The sequence below is a fragment of the Hemicordylus capensis genome, chromosome 2 (genome assembly GCF_027244095.1).
Source record: "Hemicordylus capensis ecotype Gifberg chromosome 2, rHemCap1.1.pri, whole genome shotgun sequence".
Lineage (NCBI taxonomy): Eukaryota > Metazoa > Chordata > Lepidosauria > Squamata > Cordylidae > Hemicordylus > Hemicordylus capensis.
The window spans coordinates 109,273,188-109,287,813 of record NC_069658.1 but is presented as its reverse complement, the minus strand read 5'-3'; the positions used below and the strand labels follow the sequence as shown (position 1 = coordinate 109,287,813).

At 43.9% G+C, this 14,626-nt stretch overlaps 1 protein-coding gene and 1 long non-coding RNA gene across 7 annotated transcripts in view; one reads left to right on the top strand and one right to left on the bottom strand.

Moving 5' to 3' along the window:
* Positions 1-14,626, top strand: part of LOC128345398 (uncharacterized) — a 53,338-nt gene that overhangs the window by 34,703 nt on the left and 4,009 nt on the right. For both annotated transcript variants that reach the window (XR_008316437.1, XR_008316438.1), the window contains exons 2-3: positions 1,005-1,173; positions 3,500-3,708. This is a non-coding gene — a long non-coding RNA (uncharacterized LOC128345398). The remainder of the gene's footprint in view (positions 1-1,004; positions 1,174-3,499; positions 3,709-14,626) is intronic.
* SMARCA2 (SWI/SNF related, matrix associated, actin dependent regulator of chromatin, subfamily a, member 2) overlaps positions 7,592-14,626 on the bottom strand; it is a 227,440-nt gene continuing 220,405 nt past the window's right edge. For all 5 annotated transcript variants that reach the window (XM_053297258.1, XM_053297260.1, XM_053297259.1 and 2 more), the window contains 4 exons: positions 13,496-13,597; positions 10,979-11,108; positions 10,323-10,465; positions 7,592-8,506 (listed from right to left, as the gene is read on the bottom strand). In XM_053297258.1, coding sequence (XP_053153233.1) covers positions 8,471-8,506; positions 10,323-10,465; positions 10,979-11,108; positions 13,496-13,597 — 411 coding nt within the window. In that variant the 3' untranslated portion in view covers positions 7,592-8,470. The remainder of the gene's footprint in view (positions 8,507-10,322; positions 10,466-10,978; positions 11,109-13,495; positions 13,598-14,626) is intronic.

Below are 14,626 nucleotides of genomic sequence, written 5' to 3'. Positions count from 1 at the left end.
ATTGATAGAGTGTTCTGCTTTCTGCTAGACTATGTGTTATTCTTTTATATTCAATAAAGCCCATTAAATCTTTGAGGATTGGTTTGATCTCCTTTCTTCCATGCGCCCAGATCCTACATGGTCACCATATAAAAGAACTTGGTCACCTGGTGACACTATGAGCCAGGCCTAATTTGGTATGCTAGCTAATAAGCATATTTAGTATATAAATCAGGCCTGGACCGTAACAGCATAGTGTCAGACTTGAGCTGAGGTTCCAAGTAATGAGACCCACTGGATGACCAATTTCTGTCTAACCTACTCCACGGAGTTGTTATTTGGTAAAATGTAAGGGAGTGGACCATATATGCTGCCCTGAGCTCCTCTGAGGTAGGATAAAAATTCAATTAAAAAGTAAAATAAATAATGGCTTATGACACCTTTTTATGTTGTGTGTTATTACAGCTGGTCAACTGATGAAACATGCCAGGATTCTTCTGTCCTCTATTTTTCTCTGCCCCCTCCAGAGCAGTCCATGACTTCAGTACAATGAAGCCCATAGTTCAAATTTGGCAATAGACTTCAGTCCTTGCCAAAGCTGTGGTTTGCTCTGACGTAGAGCCTAGCTAACCAGAACTTCAGGCAGGCCAAGTGGAGATGTATTTGTGAACAGGAAGGTGTTTCAATGGTGTTTAGTGTGAGGTAGTAAATGGAACCTCCATGTTAAGAGGCAGTATAATTGTGAATAACAGATGCTGGGGATGAATTAATGGAGAGAACTATTGCCTTTATACCCTGTCTCCTTGTTGCTTTCCCAGGGCCATCTGGCTGGTCACTGTTGGAAACAGGATATATAGAAAGATAGGCCTCTGGTCACATCCCGTACAGCTCCCGTGTGTGAACAAGAGAGACCGTGAAGAAGAACAGCAGGTTGCTTACCTGTAACTGAAGTTCTTCTAGTTATCTGTTCGTTCACACTCCTGCCCTTCCTTCCCTGCTGCAGTCTGTTGGTTTTTCTTTTACAGATCGGTGGACTCCTTAACTGAGGGAAATTGAGAGCGAAGCTGGAGAGGGGAGGAGTTACTACCAAAAACTTGTCTTAAGGAAAGGCTTGTTCTGGAGGCTACGTCCTGCGCACACACAAAAACCCATATGTGAACAGACAGATGACCACTAGAAGAACCTCAGTTACAGGTAAGCAACCTACTGTTACTGGACAACCCTCTGGTAGACTCTGTAACAATAATGGTATCCAATTTAGCCTGGATACAAGATACTGGGGCGATTCTCACGATCAACAAAAATCGGGCTAGGAGAGCCTAGCCCGATTTTTGTTGGTCGTAAGAACCACCGGGCTCGCAGCCGAGCCCGGTGGTTCTTGAGTGGGTAACCTGCTCGAGAACCCCTGCTAAAAAGCAGGTTTGTGGAGCGAGCGCTCCAGCAAACCTGCTTTTTAGGCTCGTGAGTAGCTGCGGCGTGGCTTCGCACCGCGCCTACTGATGAGTAGACCCCCAGCCGGGAGGCGAAAAGCAGCTTCCCGCCTCTGGGGGTCTCCCCAATATGCCCTGCAAGCTTGCGCAGGACATATTGGGGCTTCCGGGGGCCACATGGCCCCTGTGCCCCCCCCCACCTGCTCCATCATGGAGCCGGCCATCGTGTGGGCGGCCGATCCGGCCGCCCTGCCCACTCGTCTGCGGGGAGAGTGGGCTTAGCCCGCTCTCCCCGCAGTTTTTACAAAAGCGGGTCTCACGGATCGTGAGACCCGCCTCACTGTATCTGCAAAATACTCATTTAAAAGCATCACAGTGGGCCACTGAAGGTTCCATATTTGAGTTCAGGAAGGAGGAAGTCTGAGTCAGTTCCCTCACAACCCTGAACAATTTGGCTGGGCACAAGCTTGCGGACACAGTACGTGTGGAAAATAATTGCTCCTTGGCTGCACATATCACCACAGCATAAGCCTTCAAATGAGTTCTGTGTTTAAGGGAAGCCCTCCTCCAAGCTCCAGTAATCAGCCTTGCTGCTTCAGCTCCCTTAAACACACACATAACAGGGCTAATTTTGAAGCAGGTTGGAGAGGACACTTCGAAGCAATCATATCTATTGCCCTAGTAAGTTCCCTGTTTGGAGCCTATACCAGAGCAGCAACAGATTCACCAACCCGAACAGTCTCTAAAGCCATCCAAAGCCTCTTGGAATCCTATTGGATACCAATAACCTTCTTGAGTAGACCATCTTAATAGATCCTACATCCCTGCAGAGGTGTGTTGTGACTGTAAATCCATCTGTGACAGTGGGGAAGCCACAGAAGTGCCCACCCACAGAAAACCTTCCTAATAATAACAGAAGAACAGATCAAATGTGTTACCAGCAACATGCATAGGTCCCAAGACTAACTGGGATAGGCCCATAGCTGCCATGGCTGCTACAAACTCCTGAGCTGCACCTGACAAGCTGGTCCCAAAGTAGACATTGAAGTCACTCAACACCAAAAGCCTGGACGACTCCAGCACCAGTTCTACAACCAGTTCCATCAGTTCAGTCAGGGATTCTACTAGGCAGCAGGATGCTCAGTGCACCAGAAGAATTCTCAGTGTATCCCTGGTCCCCAGACCAAGGTACTTGGTCCCTTGGTCTATCCCTGGTCCCCAGACCAAGGTGTGTGAGCACTGTAAGATATTCCCCTCAGGGGATGAAGCTGCTCTGGGAAGAGCAGAAGGTTTCAAGTTCCCTCCCTGGCTTCTCCAAGATAGGACTGAGAGAGATTCCTGCCTGCAACCTTGGAGAAGCCGCTACCAGTCTGTGAAGACAATATTGAGTTAAATAGACCAATGGTCTGACTCAGTATATGGCAGTTTCCTATGTTCCGATGGTATATACACTCCACATGAGCCAGTTCTCTAACAGGGATTCTGGTAAGACAGATATTATTCCTGTGTATCAAAGCCACACCACCTCCACTACCTACATTTCTTCACCTGCTGCACAGCAGAATATCCCGCTGGGAGAAGTCCAGGCCACTAACCTCCCAGTCTCTGTTATACATGCATTCTTCCTGACCTCACTGTCAAACTAAAAAAATAAGGCAAAATGTGGGTGTATGGGCTCGATGCCATGGATGGAGTCAATGCCCGTTCCAAGAGTGGAGGGCACTGTTTTTATACACCTGCTTTGTGTATTTAAGGCAGTGGGCACACATATGGGACTCTCCGAGGCAGAGTAGGCAACGAGAATGCCTGTCCATTGACAGGATTTTAGCACAACAAAAAGTACAGCACTTAAAGGTTATCTTGCTGCCCATGGCTGTATGGCCAGGTGAGAGTTGGGAGAAGGAGGATGGGACCTTAATGCCCTGGAAAAAAAATATTTGAAGATCTTGCTCCCTTGAAAGGTGTTGGGTGGGGGTGAGGAGGGGGTGCAAAAGGCAAGAGGAGAAAAATACTTGAAGGGAAAGAGAAGGGTGGGGAGGACACAAAGAGGGAGAATATTACAAAGATATAACCTTTGTTTCTCTGCACAGAGAAAAGGCAAGGAAAGAACCAGGAAGGCTGTAAGTCCTTTGGTTGATGACGAGAAACTGAGGGGAAATCGAAAGCAAGACTGGAGAGGGAAGGAGCTACTGCCAAAAATCTGTCTGAAGGAAAGGCTTGGAATGTTCCGGAAGCTGGGTCCCATGCATGCACAGAAGCCATGTGTGTACAACGGAGACCATGAAGATCAACTCCTCTTGTATGGTTAAGATTGGATCAATCTCAGTTTGTAAATCCTGAGGATGTGGGCAAGCTGCTTGGAGTGGTGCAGACTACCACCTGTGTTCCTGCTCAATATAGCATATATTAACTAGCAGGGAGGTTATTAGAGATAGTCTAGTTGACATCATGAATGCCTCACTAAGAGAAGGCAGGATGTCTCCTTGTTTAAGAGGCAATCATTAGATCTCTCTTTAAGAAGCCTGCACTGAATTCCTCAGACATGGGTAACTATAGGCCAGTCTCTAGCCTCCTCTGGCTGGGCAAGGTGATCAAAAGGGTGGCGGACCCCTGGCTTCAGACAGTTTTGAAGGAAGCAGATTTTCTTTATGTATCTCAAAATGGGTTTGGGGCAGGCTATGGAGTCAAGACTGTCTTAGTTGGTCTGATGGATGCTCTTTGCCTGGGAGCTGATAAGAGAGAATGTAACTCTGTTGGTTCCTTTGGATTTCTTAGTGGTTTTCAGTACCATGGAATCGTTCTGGATCACCTGGGGGACCTGGAAATAGGAACTGTTCATATGGAGTTCCCCAGGGCTCCCTCCTGTCTCCAATGCTTTTAAAATATCTACATGAAACCACTGGGAGAGATCATCAGGAGATTTAGTGCAGAGTGTTACCACTATGCTGACACTTAAATCTATTCCTTCATGACAAATTCATTGGATAATGGTATGACTTTTCTAAATGCCTGATTACAAGTGGTAATGGGTTGAATGAGGGGTAAAATATGAATCTGAATATGATGGAGGTTCTCACTGTTGGGGGTGGGGGTTATAATTCTGGGGGTGACAGATCTTCCTGTCCGGGTCAGGTTACACTCCTCCAGAAAGAACAGGTACACAGTCTGGGAGTGCTTTTGGATTCAGGTCTCTCTCTGGTATTTTGGATTGAAGCAGCAACCAGGAGTACTTCTTACCACTTCTGTTCTAAGATCATTTATTTCTAGAAATGAATGCAATTGGCATGAAGCTGATAACATGCTGGTAACCTCTAGGGATGTCTTTAAATGATAACTTCAGTTAGTACAACATTCGGCAGCCATGTTGGTCTTCAGGTAACTCAGAAAAACCATATTATGACCTGTTTTTAAAATAGTTGCACTGCTTGCTGATATGTGAAATACAAAGTGCTAGTGATTATCTTTAAAGCCCTAAACTACTTGGACCCAGGTTACCTAAAATAAGGTCTGCTTCTGTTATGATCGCAATCACCCACTGAGGTCATTTGGAGAGATTGGCCTGCAGTTGCTCGTTCGGTGGTGACTTGGAGTTGGGTCTTTTCCTTAGCCACCCTCAAGTTTTGGAATGTGCTCCTTGTTGAGATAACAAAAGGTTGAAATCCTTGATTGATTGATTGATTAAGTGACATCAAGTCAGTGTCGACTCTTAGCGACCACATAGATAGATTATCTCCAGGATGATCTGTCTCCAACTTGACCTTTAAGGTCTCTCAGTGGTGCATTCATTGCTGTCGCAATCGTCCATCCATCTTGCTGCTGGTTGTCCTCTTCTCTTTCCTTCAATTTTTCTCAGCATTATGGACTTCTCAAGGGAGCTGGGTCTTTGCATAATGTGTCCGAAGTATGATAGTTTGAACCTGGTCATTTGTGCCTCGAGTGAAAATTCTGGATTGATTTGTTCTATGATCCATTTGTTTGGGTTCTTGGCTGTCTATGGTATCCTCAAAAGTCTTCTCCAGCACCAGAGTTCAAAAGTGTCAATGCTTTTTCTATCTTGCTTCTTCAAAGTCCAGCTTTCACATCCATAGAGTGTCACGGGAAAAGCCATTGTCCAAATGATTCTAATATTTGTAGGTGTAGTCACGTCACAACATCTAAATAGGCTTTCCAAGGCCTTCGCTGCAACCCTACCAAGTGCTAGTCTGCAGGATATTTCTTAACTGCTGAATCCTTGACTGTTGACGGTTGATCCTAAAAGGCAGAAGCTATCCATCACTTCAGTGTCTTCATTGTCGATTCTGAGGCTGGTTGCTGTACCTGTTGTCATTAAGTTTAGTCTTCTTTACATTTAGTCGTAGTCCCATTTTTTCACTGTGCTCTTTGACTTTAATTACTAGAGCTTGCAGATCATCCACATTCTCAGCTATCAGAGTGGTGTCATCAGCGTAGCGCAGGTTATTGATGTTTCTTCCTCCAACTTTAAAGCCATGCTCATCTGCTTCTAATCCAGCTTCTCTCAGTATATGTTCAGCATATAAATTGAATAAAGAAGGAGAAAGTATACAGCCTTGTCTTATTCCTTTGCTGATCTGGAACCAGTCTGTTCACCATGTTCAGTCTGGACTGTGGCTTCCTGTCCTGTGTATAGATTTCTCATGAGAACAATGAGGTGTTCTGGGATGCCCATTTTCCTAAGGATATTCCACAACTTGAACATGGTCAATGCAATCGAAAGCTTTTCTTTAGTCAATAAAGCACATATTGACTCTCTGGTATTCTTTGGCTTTTTCAATTATCCAGCGTGCATCAGCAATGATGTCTCTGTTCCTCAGCCTTTTCTGAATCCTTAGTGGCCTTTAAAAAGCCCTTGAAAACATTTTCTCTTGGCCAGGCTTTAGTTGATGTTTTAATTGTTACTAGCCAACCCGCACAGAACATCTGTGCGCTCTTTGGGGATGGCTGTTCCCTTCTCCCTCCTGCCCCACTCTCCCTGCCTCCTTTCTGCCCCACACTCTTGCCTCTCTTCCCCTCCCTCCCACCCCACTCTCTCTTGCCCTCCCTCCCTCCCTTCCGCCCCACTCTCTCTTGCCCTCCCTCCCTCTCCCCCTCCTGCCCCAGTATCCTGCCCTCCCTACCCACCCCCTGATCTTCTCTCCTGCCGTCCCACTACCCCACTCCCTCTTGCCCTCCCCCTCCCCCTGCATTTTAAAAGGTTCTACTTAGCAGGTTGCTGCTGCCGCTCCTCCTCCCGGGCGGCGAACAGGAAAGTCCTGCCGCCCGGTTCCCTTCCACCCCAGTCTCTCTCCCATGGTCTCGGCAGCTAGTTCTGGCACCACCTGGCTGAGAGCCGCCTCCACGGCCTGTCCCGCTGGCGGGACCGCCACGCCAAGTGCCGCCTCCGCGGCCTGTCGTGCCCGCTGCCACCGCTTGTCAGTCTTTGTGGCCGGCTGTAGGCCAGACACCTCTCCCCCAACCTTCTTCCCCAGTATCGGGGCCCACTGCCTGGCCGCCTGGGCCCTTGGCTGGGCCTGCTACTGCTTTGCCGCTGCCAGGCCAGGCCCGTCAGCGGCCCTGGCTCGTAGCTGGCCAATTCTCCTCCTCTTGGGTGTGCCAGTCAATCAGGCGCCTCCACAGCCCAGCCAATCAGCTGGGCTGCTGGGACACATTTTCCCTGGGCACACCTAGGAGAAATATATATAGATAGATAGATAGATTAATTGATTTTTATTGGTTTCTATCATTTTGGCAGTCTTTATAAACTGCCTTGAGATAACTGGTAGTATATAAATGGACTAAATAATCTAGGCAGAAATTTAACAGATGCTCTCCCAATCACTGACTTGCTAGGAATACCTAGCAAGTGAATTTTTGCCTGATAAATCTCTATATGGCACTGTACAAAATCTTTACAGTTTATATGGTGTGGAAGTTCATAGGGGTACCTTAACTTGCAATTTCCATGCTTTTTACAGCACGCATGAACATTTAAAGCATCTTAACTCAAATCTTAGGTCAAAGTTTTTTTTGGATTACTGAATATCAGAAAGTGCCATTATGGAGGTTCAGTGGCCTCCTGGGTACAACCATTTGCTTCAGGGTATCCCCAAGAGGCAGTAAAAGGAGTGGAGGGTAAATACCAAGGCTGCAACAGATTTTGTTAGGAAAGCATGAATGACACATCATTGAAAATTACTGGAATTTTATTTGCCTCAGGCTTATGACTTGCAACCAAAGACATTGTGCAAAGAAAGCAAAGATTAAGTACACTTTGGGGAAAGGTGGCAAACCACATTGGTAACACAAAAGATAATCTGATGAAAGAAGCCATCCATTATACTATATAGATTGCAATATTCAATAGCATTTTAAACCAAATTTTTAAAATCAAGGGGGGGAAAGGAAAAAAATGGGGAAAAAGTAAAGCTTACAGAAGACACAACTGTATACAGTTCAAAAAGCATTTCTTTTTCAAGAGATCATTGAGCATCTAGTGAAGCAATGAGTGGGACAGGACAGGGCAGAGGCTAGCTACTGTACATTTAGAAGCTATTAAACAAAATTGCATATATGTACCACAGTGTAAAAACAAATACAGAACTAATAAAACCTTGAAAACTGCCTGATGAAAAATAAAATCACCAGTTGCTTTTAATGGCTTTTCCTGGTTAGCAATGCTACAAAAGACATTGTTTTTTAATCGTTCCGATGCCAGTTGATAGCACCTAATCAAATAGTGAAACCAGGAACAGTCAAACCATTAGTAAGCTAAACCCAACCCATAGAAATATACTATCAACCCTTGTGTCCCCCCCTCCCCATCAAAAGCTTTTTGTTTGTTTTTTGTTGTTTTGTCTTTGAGGCCCATTTGGTCACAGTATGTTACATTTTTTTCCTTTTTTACACCATGATATCATATGTTTGTCTGGCACTATCCTAAAGCTAGTTTATAGATGATGTGAATACAGAAACACCCCAATGCCTATTTGACAAAATGAATTCACTGGGTGTAAAATGAGAGAAGGGAAGAAGGGTTCTCTGTTAAGAAAACTTGACCATATGGATCACTCGTCATCACTTCCACTTGCTTCTGACTGGTCCTAGACGTAAGAAGCAAAGGAAGAAAGGGTTAGAGGCTGGTGTGTGCATGAGTGTATATGAAAATATTAAAAATAAAGAAGGGACATCATGACAAGAAGTTCATTAAAAGTGTTTTGTTAGGACCTTGTTTATAAGGCTGAATCCAGAAAAAACCAGGCACACAAGTCCCACTGAAATGAATGCCATTAAAACATTTACTGGTGTGACTAACTCTTAATTACTTGGGCATGTCTCTGGATTGCACATCTTTGTCTCAAACCAGAGAACAGTGAGAGCAGCAGAACGTTACATGTATGCTACTATGCTTGTGGTTAAGCAATATACAAGCATATGCACAGGCAGCGGGTTAAGCATGATATTGTACATGAGTTACAGAACTGCTGAATTTCTTCCTCAGACAGGGAAGAGCTGATCCTCAGGAAAATACTAATGGTGATGCCAAATTTCAGAATGGGGAGGGGAAAGGTTTTGCAAATATGCAAAACACACAAGCCAGTTTGGAAATAAGACTGTTGATGAACCAAGTGAAAATGTTGAATTTTGGCTTGGCTCATAATAAGCTTGCTGCATTCTAAATTGCCACTGCTTTTTTCTGTTTACCTCAGATCACTTTCTAGCAGCACTAATGGGGGAGGAGTCACAAAAGAATGGGTTACTTCTCAGGCCTTCATTAAGCCCTAAAGCCTCACCAACTTGAAGTTTCCAACACAAAGTTCACTGGGAACTGTAGTTATTAAAGACAAAAGCCCTAGAAAACAATAATTTCTAGTGACTTTTGCCTCAGGAACAGCCCTCTCTTTTGCTTTTCTCCTCATTGGTGTTGCTGGAAGAGGAAACAGAGATGCTGGAGCAACAAAATGGGAGGGCATAAAAGCCATGCACTGCTAAGGAGGGAACTCATGGCTCTGAACTGACTGGCTTCCCTTCAGCTGCCGACCGCAACTAGTGCGGACCCAGTGGGCTGCAGATTTGCTCCAAGATGGTCCCAGCATACTTGCAGTCAGGAAGCTGGGGGCAGGGTGTGCAAGAGGGGATAGCTAAGCAGGGGAATTCCCAGGCCCACCTAACAAGGCAGAGTATGTACAGAGGAAAGTGGCAAAAAGTGCACCACAACTATGTCTACAACATGGGTTGGTGTGTTTCTGTTTGAACACTGACAGCAGCAGGTGGAGGAAATGATAGGTGCACTGGGCTGTGGAATAACACGCTAGCCACCTGGGATCAGAAGGTGATGGTGGCATCATGAATCTGTCATAGGAAGCCAATAAAGGAATTGGGGGTAAGAAAATGAGACTCGCCTCACCTCAGTCCCTCAAAATGTATGGCAAACTCCAACATTTTGACATATAACTACCCTCCTGGGGAAGGGGTGATCCATCAGGGGAACTGGCTGCAGGAGTAATTGGAGAGAGTGGACAGTCGCATGGAAGCATGGGTGTTCCCCGCTTTTTCCTTGAATGACGTGCACCCTTCACCATAAATTTGTTCTGCAATTCCACTCTTTTTGAAGAGAGGATTGCAGCGTGGCGTGGGGGCCTGCTGTTTGGGAAATGAAAGCCCAAAGCCATCTCTGATGCCTGGGACAAGGTGTATTTGGTATTTTGGATCTTGGCCATTTGGTCCAAATACCAAGCATTTTAGTTACCATATGAGGTATGCTTTACAACTCATTTTTTAATCTTGCCCTCAGATTTCCTCAATGGAAATTCTCATGCATTTTGAAAACCCCAAGTGATTAGTATTCAATGTGTGGTCAGTGCAACAAAGACTGCAAGTACAGATAACGCAGAAAAAATGATGATAAGTCACACTTACATTTTCATCTTGATCCTCATCACTGTCATCATCGCTCACAACCGGTTTGGCTTTTACTCGACTTTGGCGCTTCTTGCCTTTCCCTTTCTCCCGGTTTTTGTCATCCTTTTTATTTAACTTGATTTTTACTTTCACAGATTTGGCTAGAAAGGTGTAAAAATTCAGAGGAACTTAATGGTCAAAATTACTGTTTATAGCTTCTCAGTCATTTAACATAAGCTAAGCATATATATTGTCTCCTGAAAAGGATCCCTTTTACTTTCTTTACCATGAGACTGAGACATATCAACATATGGTTACAAAAGAGACAGCAAACACTTCAAAATGTGTTGCTCCATTTGAAATAATCCAAACAAATTTCCCCCAAGAATCCTCCCCCACCCTTTTATATGTCTTCCAATAAAGGCTCTGTGTGTGTGGTGCGGGGAATCCAATTATTTATGACTTGAAAAATGAGAACAAGTCAGTAGATGCAATGTTCATTTATAGGAGCTCTCTCCAAAATTTAATATTTATTGGTGGCAAAGATCTAAGGACAATCAGACCTGGTTCTGTCATCTAAAGAAAGTCAACAAGGAGCCTTCCGCCCCAGCAAGAAGAGACTGAATACCAAATGAGATACAATTCTCTTGCTCAGTTTTGAATGAGGGACTTACATTCCGACTCGGACTCATCTTCCTCATCTTCCTCTTCCTCATTACTTTCGTCCTCACTTTCATCTTCTTTGGCAAGCTTCTGCCGCGCGCTTTTGAACACTGATTGGAGAACAATGGAATCCTCATAGATCTGTAGCATGAAAGCAAACCTGCATCAGAACTGCAAGCTGTGCTTCATCAAAAATTCACAGCATGGAATGTTATTTTCTATGCAAACCCACAGAGAGCATGGCTTTTCTCCCCTATTACAAGTCATAAGTCTTGTTGCATGAATTTTACAGGAAATGCCAATGTTAATTTTTCATGCTCTAAATGAAGTAAAAAACTCCTTCAGTGACAATCCAGCACAAAATGGAAGTCTATATTATACATTAATTTCCAAAATTTCCAAGCACTACCTCTTCCTGCATTTGAATTATTTAATATTTCTAATGTTACTGGAAATGTCAATGGGGATTTCTAATTAAGATTTATATTATAGTCCAATAATATATTCCAGCAGAAACAAATGTGCTATTATGATGTTAACAGTAAAAACAAAATAACCCACATTAGCTAAACAACTAAATTCTGTGCCAAGATGATCTGATCGAAGGTAGACATAATCCTCCCACTTTCTATCCATGGTGAAGAGATCAAGATTGTATACTCCCTTCCCAAGGTGTTTCCCTCCCCTGATCATGTGCAAATTATCGCTGCCCTTTCTTCAATGGAGAATGAAGACAAACCACTGGGCCCCCTCTTCTCTCAGGAGCCGTCTTCCTGGCCCCTGTTCAAGTGTAGTAGCACGCCTGGCTCTGTGTTAGAACTAAATGGGCATGTCCAGATTAAGGATGCTTTCAGACAGCCTATTTACTTTGTAGCTAATCAGCCATAGTGGTCCATTGTAACAATCCATTCGGTCTTTTTCTTAACTAGCACTGGAAGTGAAGCACTTCCAACTGTTATGTGGGCAGGGTGCATGTGTGCACCAGAGATCTGGAGACATAGTGAGAAGCCAGGATCCTAGCTCTGCATTATATCTGAACCACTAGACTATAATTGTTTTTTCTTACAATACACCAAATATATCTCAGTTCTTCAGTTCACTTAGTGGCAAAGCACAGATCCATTCCAAAGCAATACTGAGATATAGTCAGCTCTGCACCTTCTATCTACTTGAGCAAAATAGAAAATCATTATAGCCCTTGCAAGGAAGAGGTTGTTTCTAGAGAATATTTTAAAAACCCCACCATACACTATCCCCAAAATAGTTGCTCAGATCCAGATTAATGAAGCACCAGTGCTTCTGAAGAATTCCAGACTAACACTGCACCAGTGTTTGCAGGAGGGTGGGAGTGGGGCAGAATTGCGGCAACCTCCCTTTCCCCTGGAAGCGCTCTGTGCCATCTGAAAATAAGCTCCTGAGGGCTGCATGACTCTCAGGGACATATGTTTAAGTTGCACAGAGTGCTTCTGAGTGAAGGAGGTTTTTGAAATTTGCCATCCCCTGGCTGCATGAGTCAGTTGTACTACAGTTGTAGCACTGTAGCTTTGTTAGTCTGGAAGTCAGCCAATAAAAGGGATGGCAAGGCTAGAGCTATTCCTCCTATCAAGATCTTTCTAGCATACACACTTTTCTGAAGAAGTGTAACTTAGCGCTATACTGTATAGCAAATTATGAAAGCTAAAGGTAAGCTGAAGAAAGAAAAGAAAAAGAACCGCCCTATGGCTGCTATTTACAAATACTATATACAAAAATGACACAGAGACACAGATCCAAGATGAGACAGTCTTCAAGGTTTTCTGCAGACTAGCTTCCTCCTGATAAAGTTAATGCTAACCAAAGCAACATGGATTTATACTGAGAGTGTAACTAGCTTTAGCAAGATGTTTCCAATATCTGCATTATCACTGACAAACCCTAACCTAACCCTAACCGGCTCTGCTGGGCCTACCTGTCACCTTCATATCCCCCATTCATTTTGCAGGTGGTAAATATGACTGCTACCCGGAGAGGAGGGGTGGGTGATGCTACTTACCAGAGCAGTGGCAGTATTGATGCTTGAAGCACTGCTGTTCTTCCCAGTGGCTGGTTCAGACCTCCTCCCCCTCCCACCCGGAATCCACTGGGGAGTGACATTACATGGTCATTCCCAGGTACTTTCCAAGGGAAACAAAATATGGCTAGCAGGAGTTAGTTGCTAGCAACAGAAGCAGCACTTCAAGTGCAGAGAAAAGCAGTGTTTGTTGTAAGACAAATGAAACACATTGCTGCTGCTGCTACTCTGGTAATCCCTCCCAACTGCCTGAAAATTTATCAAAAAATGTGGGTTCTACCCACACAAATTGTCAAATTTCATCCCGCCCAAATTACCCCCCAAACACCCCTTCATATTCAAAGTATTTGACAAGTATATTTGTCAAATACTTTTGGGCCAGCATTAGTTCATTCCCATGAATATACTATGCAGTCTTTAATGAAAATACCATGCATCAATATTTTTCATGCCACTAGATAAATAATTTGCATCAGACCTGCGATCCTTCCAAGTTGAAGGTCTGAGCATTGTGACATAACAACATGACGTCCTTCTCCAGGTCTCCAAGACTTCGATACTTATGGTTTCGAATTCTTTCCTTGTGAGTGTACATTTCAAAAGAGATTGAAAGGGAAAAATGAAGGGAGAATAACTGGTTAACACATGTGCTGTAATCCGGAACACAACAAATACAGCTATATCAGGAATAAAATGAGATCTCATTATCCCTTTAATGTAGATTAATTAGACAGCACAAACACAACAGGCACATTCAGATAAAAGCAGAATAAAACCTTTCCATATGCTGAGTGGAGGGGCTGGCTAGTATTGAGTGGCTGAGTCAAAGGACTTAAAGTGATATCAATTTCAGTTCTCTCAAGCAAACTAGATGGATGGAAATGAGGTACTGCAAGATGAGACTCTGTAGCTGACTCCAGGCTAATTTGCACTTTCCCTCTTTAAAAAAATATTCTTATTTATTATCTCAGAATAATACAGCAATCATGCGCATGCACATACATATTTTAATGCAGTTCAAATACATAAGGGGCTAGTTCACACGATTACAGTAATGTCTACTAACTGTTAAATCCTAGATTCAGGTGGAGCATGTCATATGAACCCGGAAAAAAGTCGGCAGTCTTCAGGGAGGCAGGGCACCAACCCGACATTCACCTGCGATTGACAACTGGAGGTTAAATCTAAGATTAGCAATCCCAGTTGAAGGTTGGGCTAGTGTGCTGTCAACTGAAGAGCGCTGACTTTTCTCAGATTCACAAGACATGGTCTGTGGGAGCATGAGCTCTAGGATTTAATGGTTACTAGACATTACTGTAATAGTGTGAGCTGACCCAATAACAATAAGCCTGTGAATATGGAAGCTCTGATTCAATAGATCATTGCCTATACTTTGATATTGGTAATAATGAAGACTACAACAGTACACATGCCATAGTACATGTGTCAATGCTGCTCTAATGTCAGCTTTGATTGCTTTAGAAAGATAAGTAGTTACTATTACTCCACATATATGTATTGCAGTGAAAGAAAGTGGATTGTTCAAACTGGCCCAAGGAAAGTATTCCCACCATGTATTTCCATATATTCAAGAGCAGTTCCTATAGTC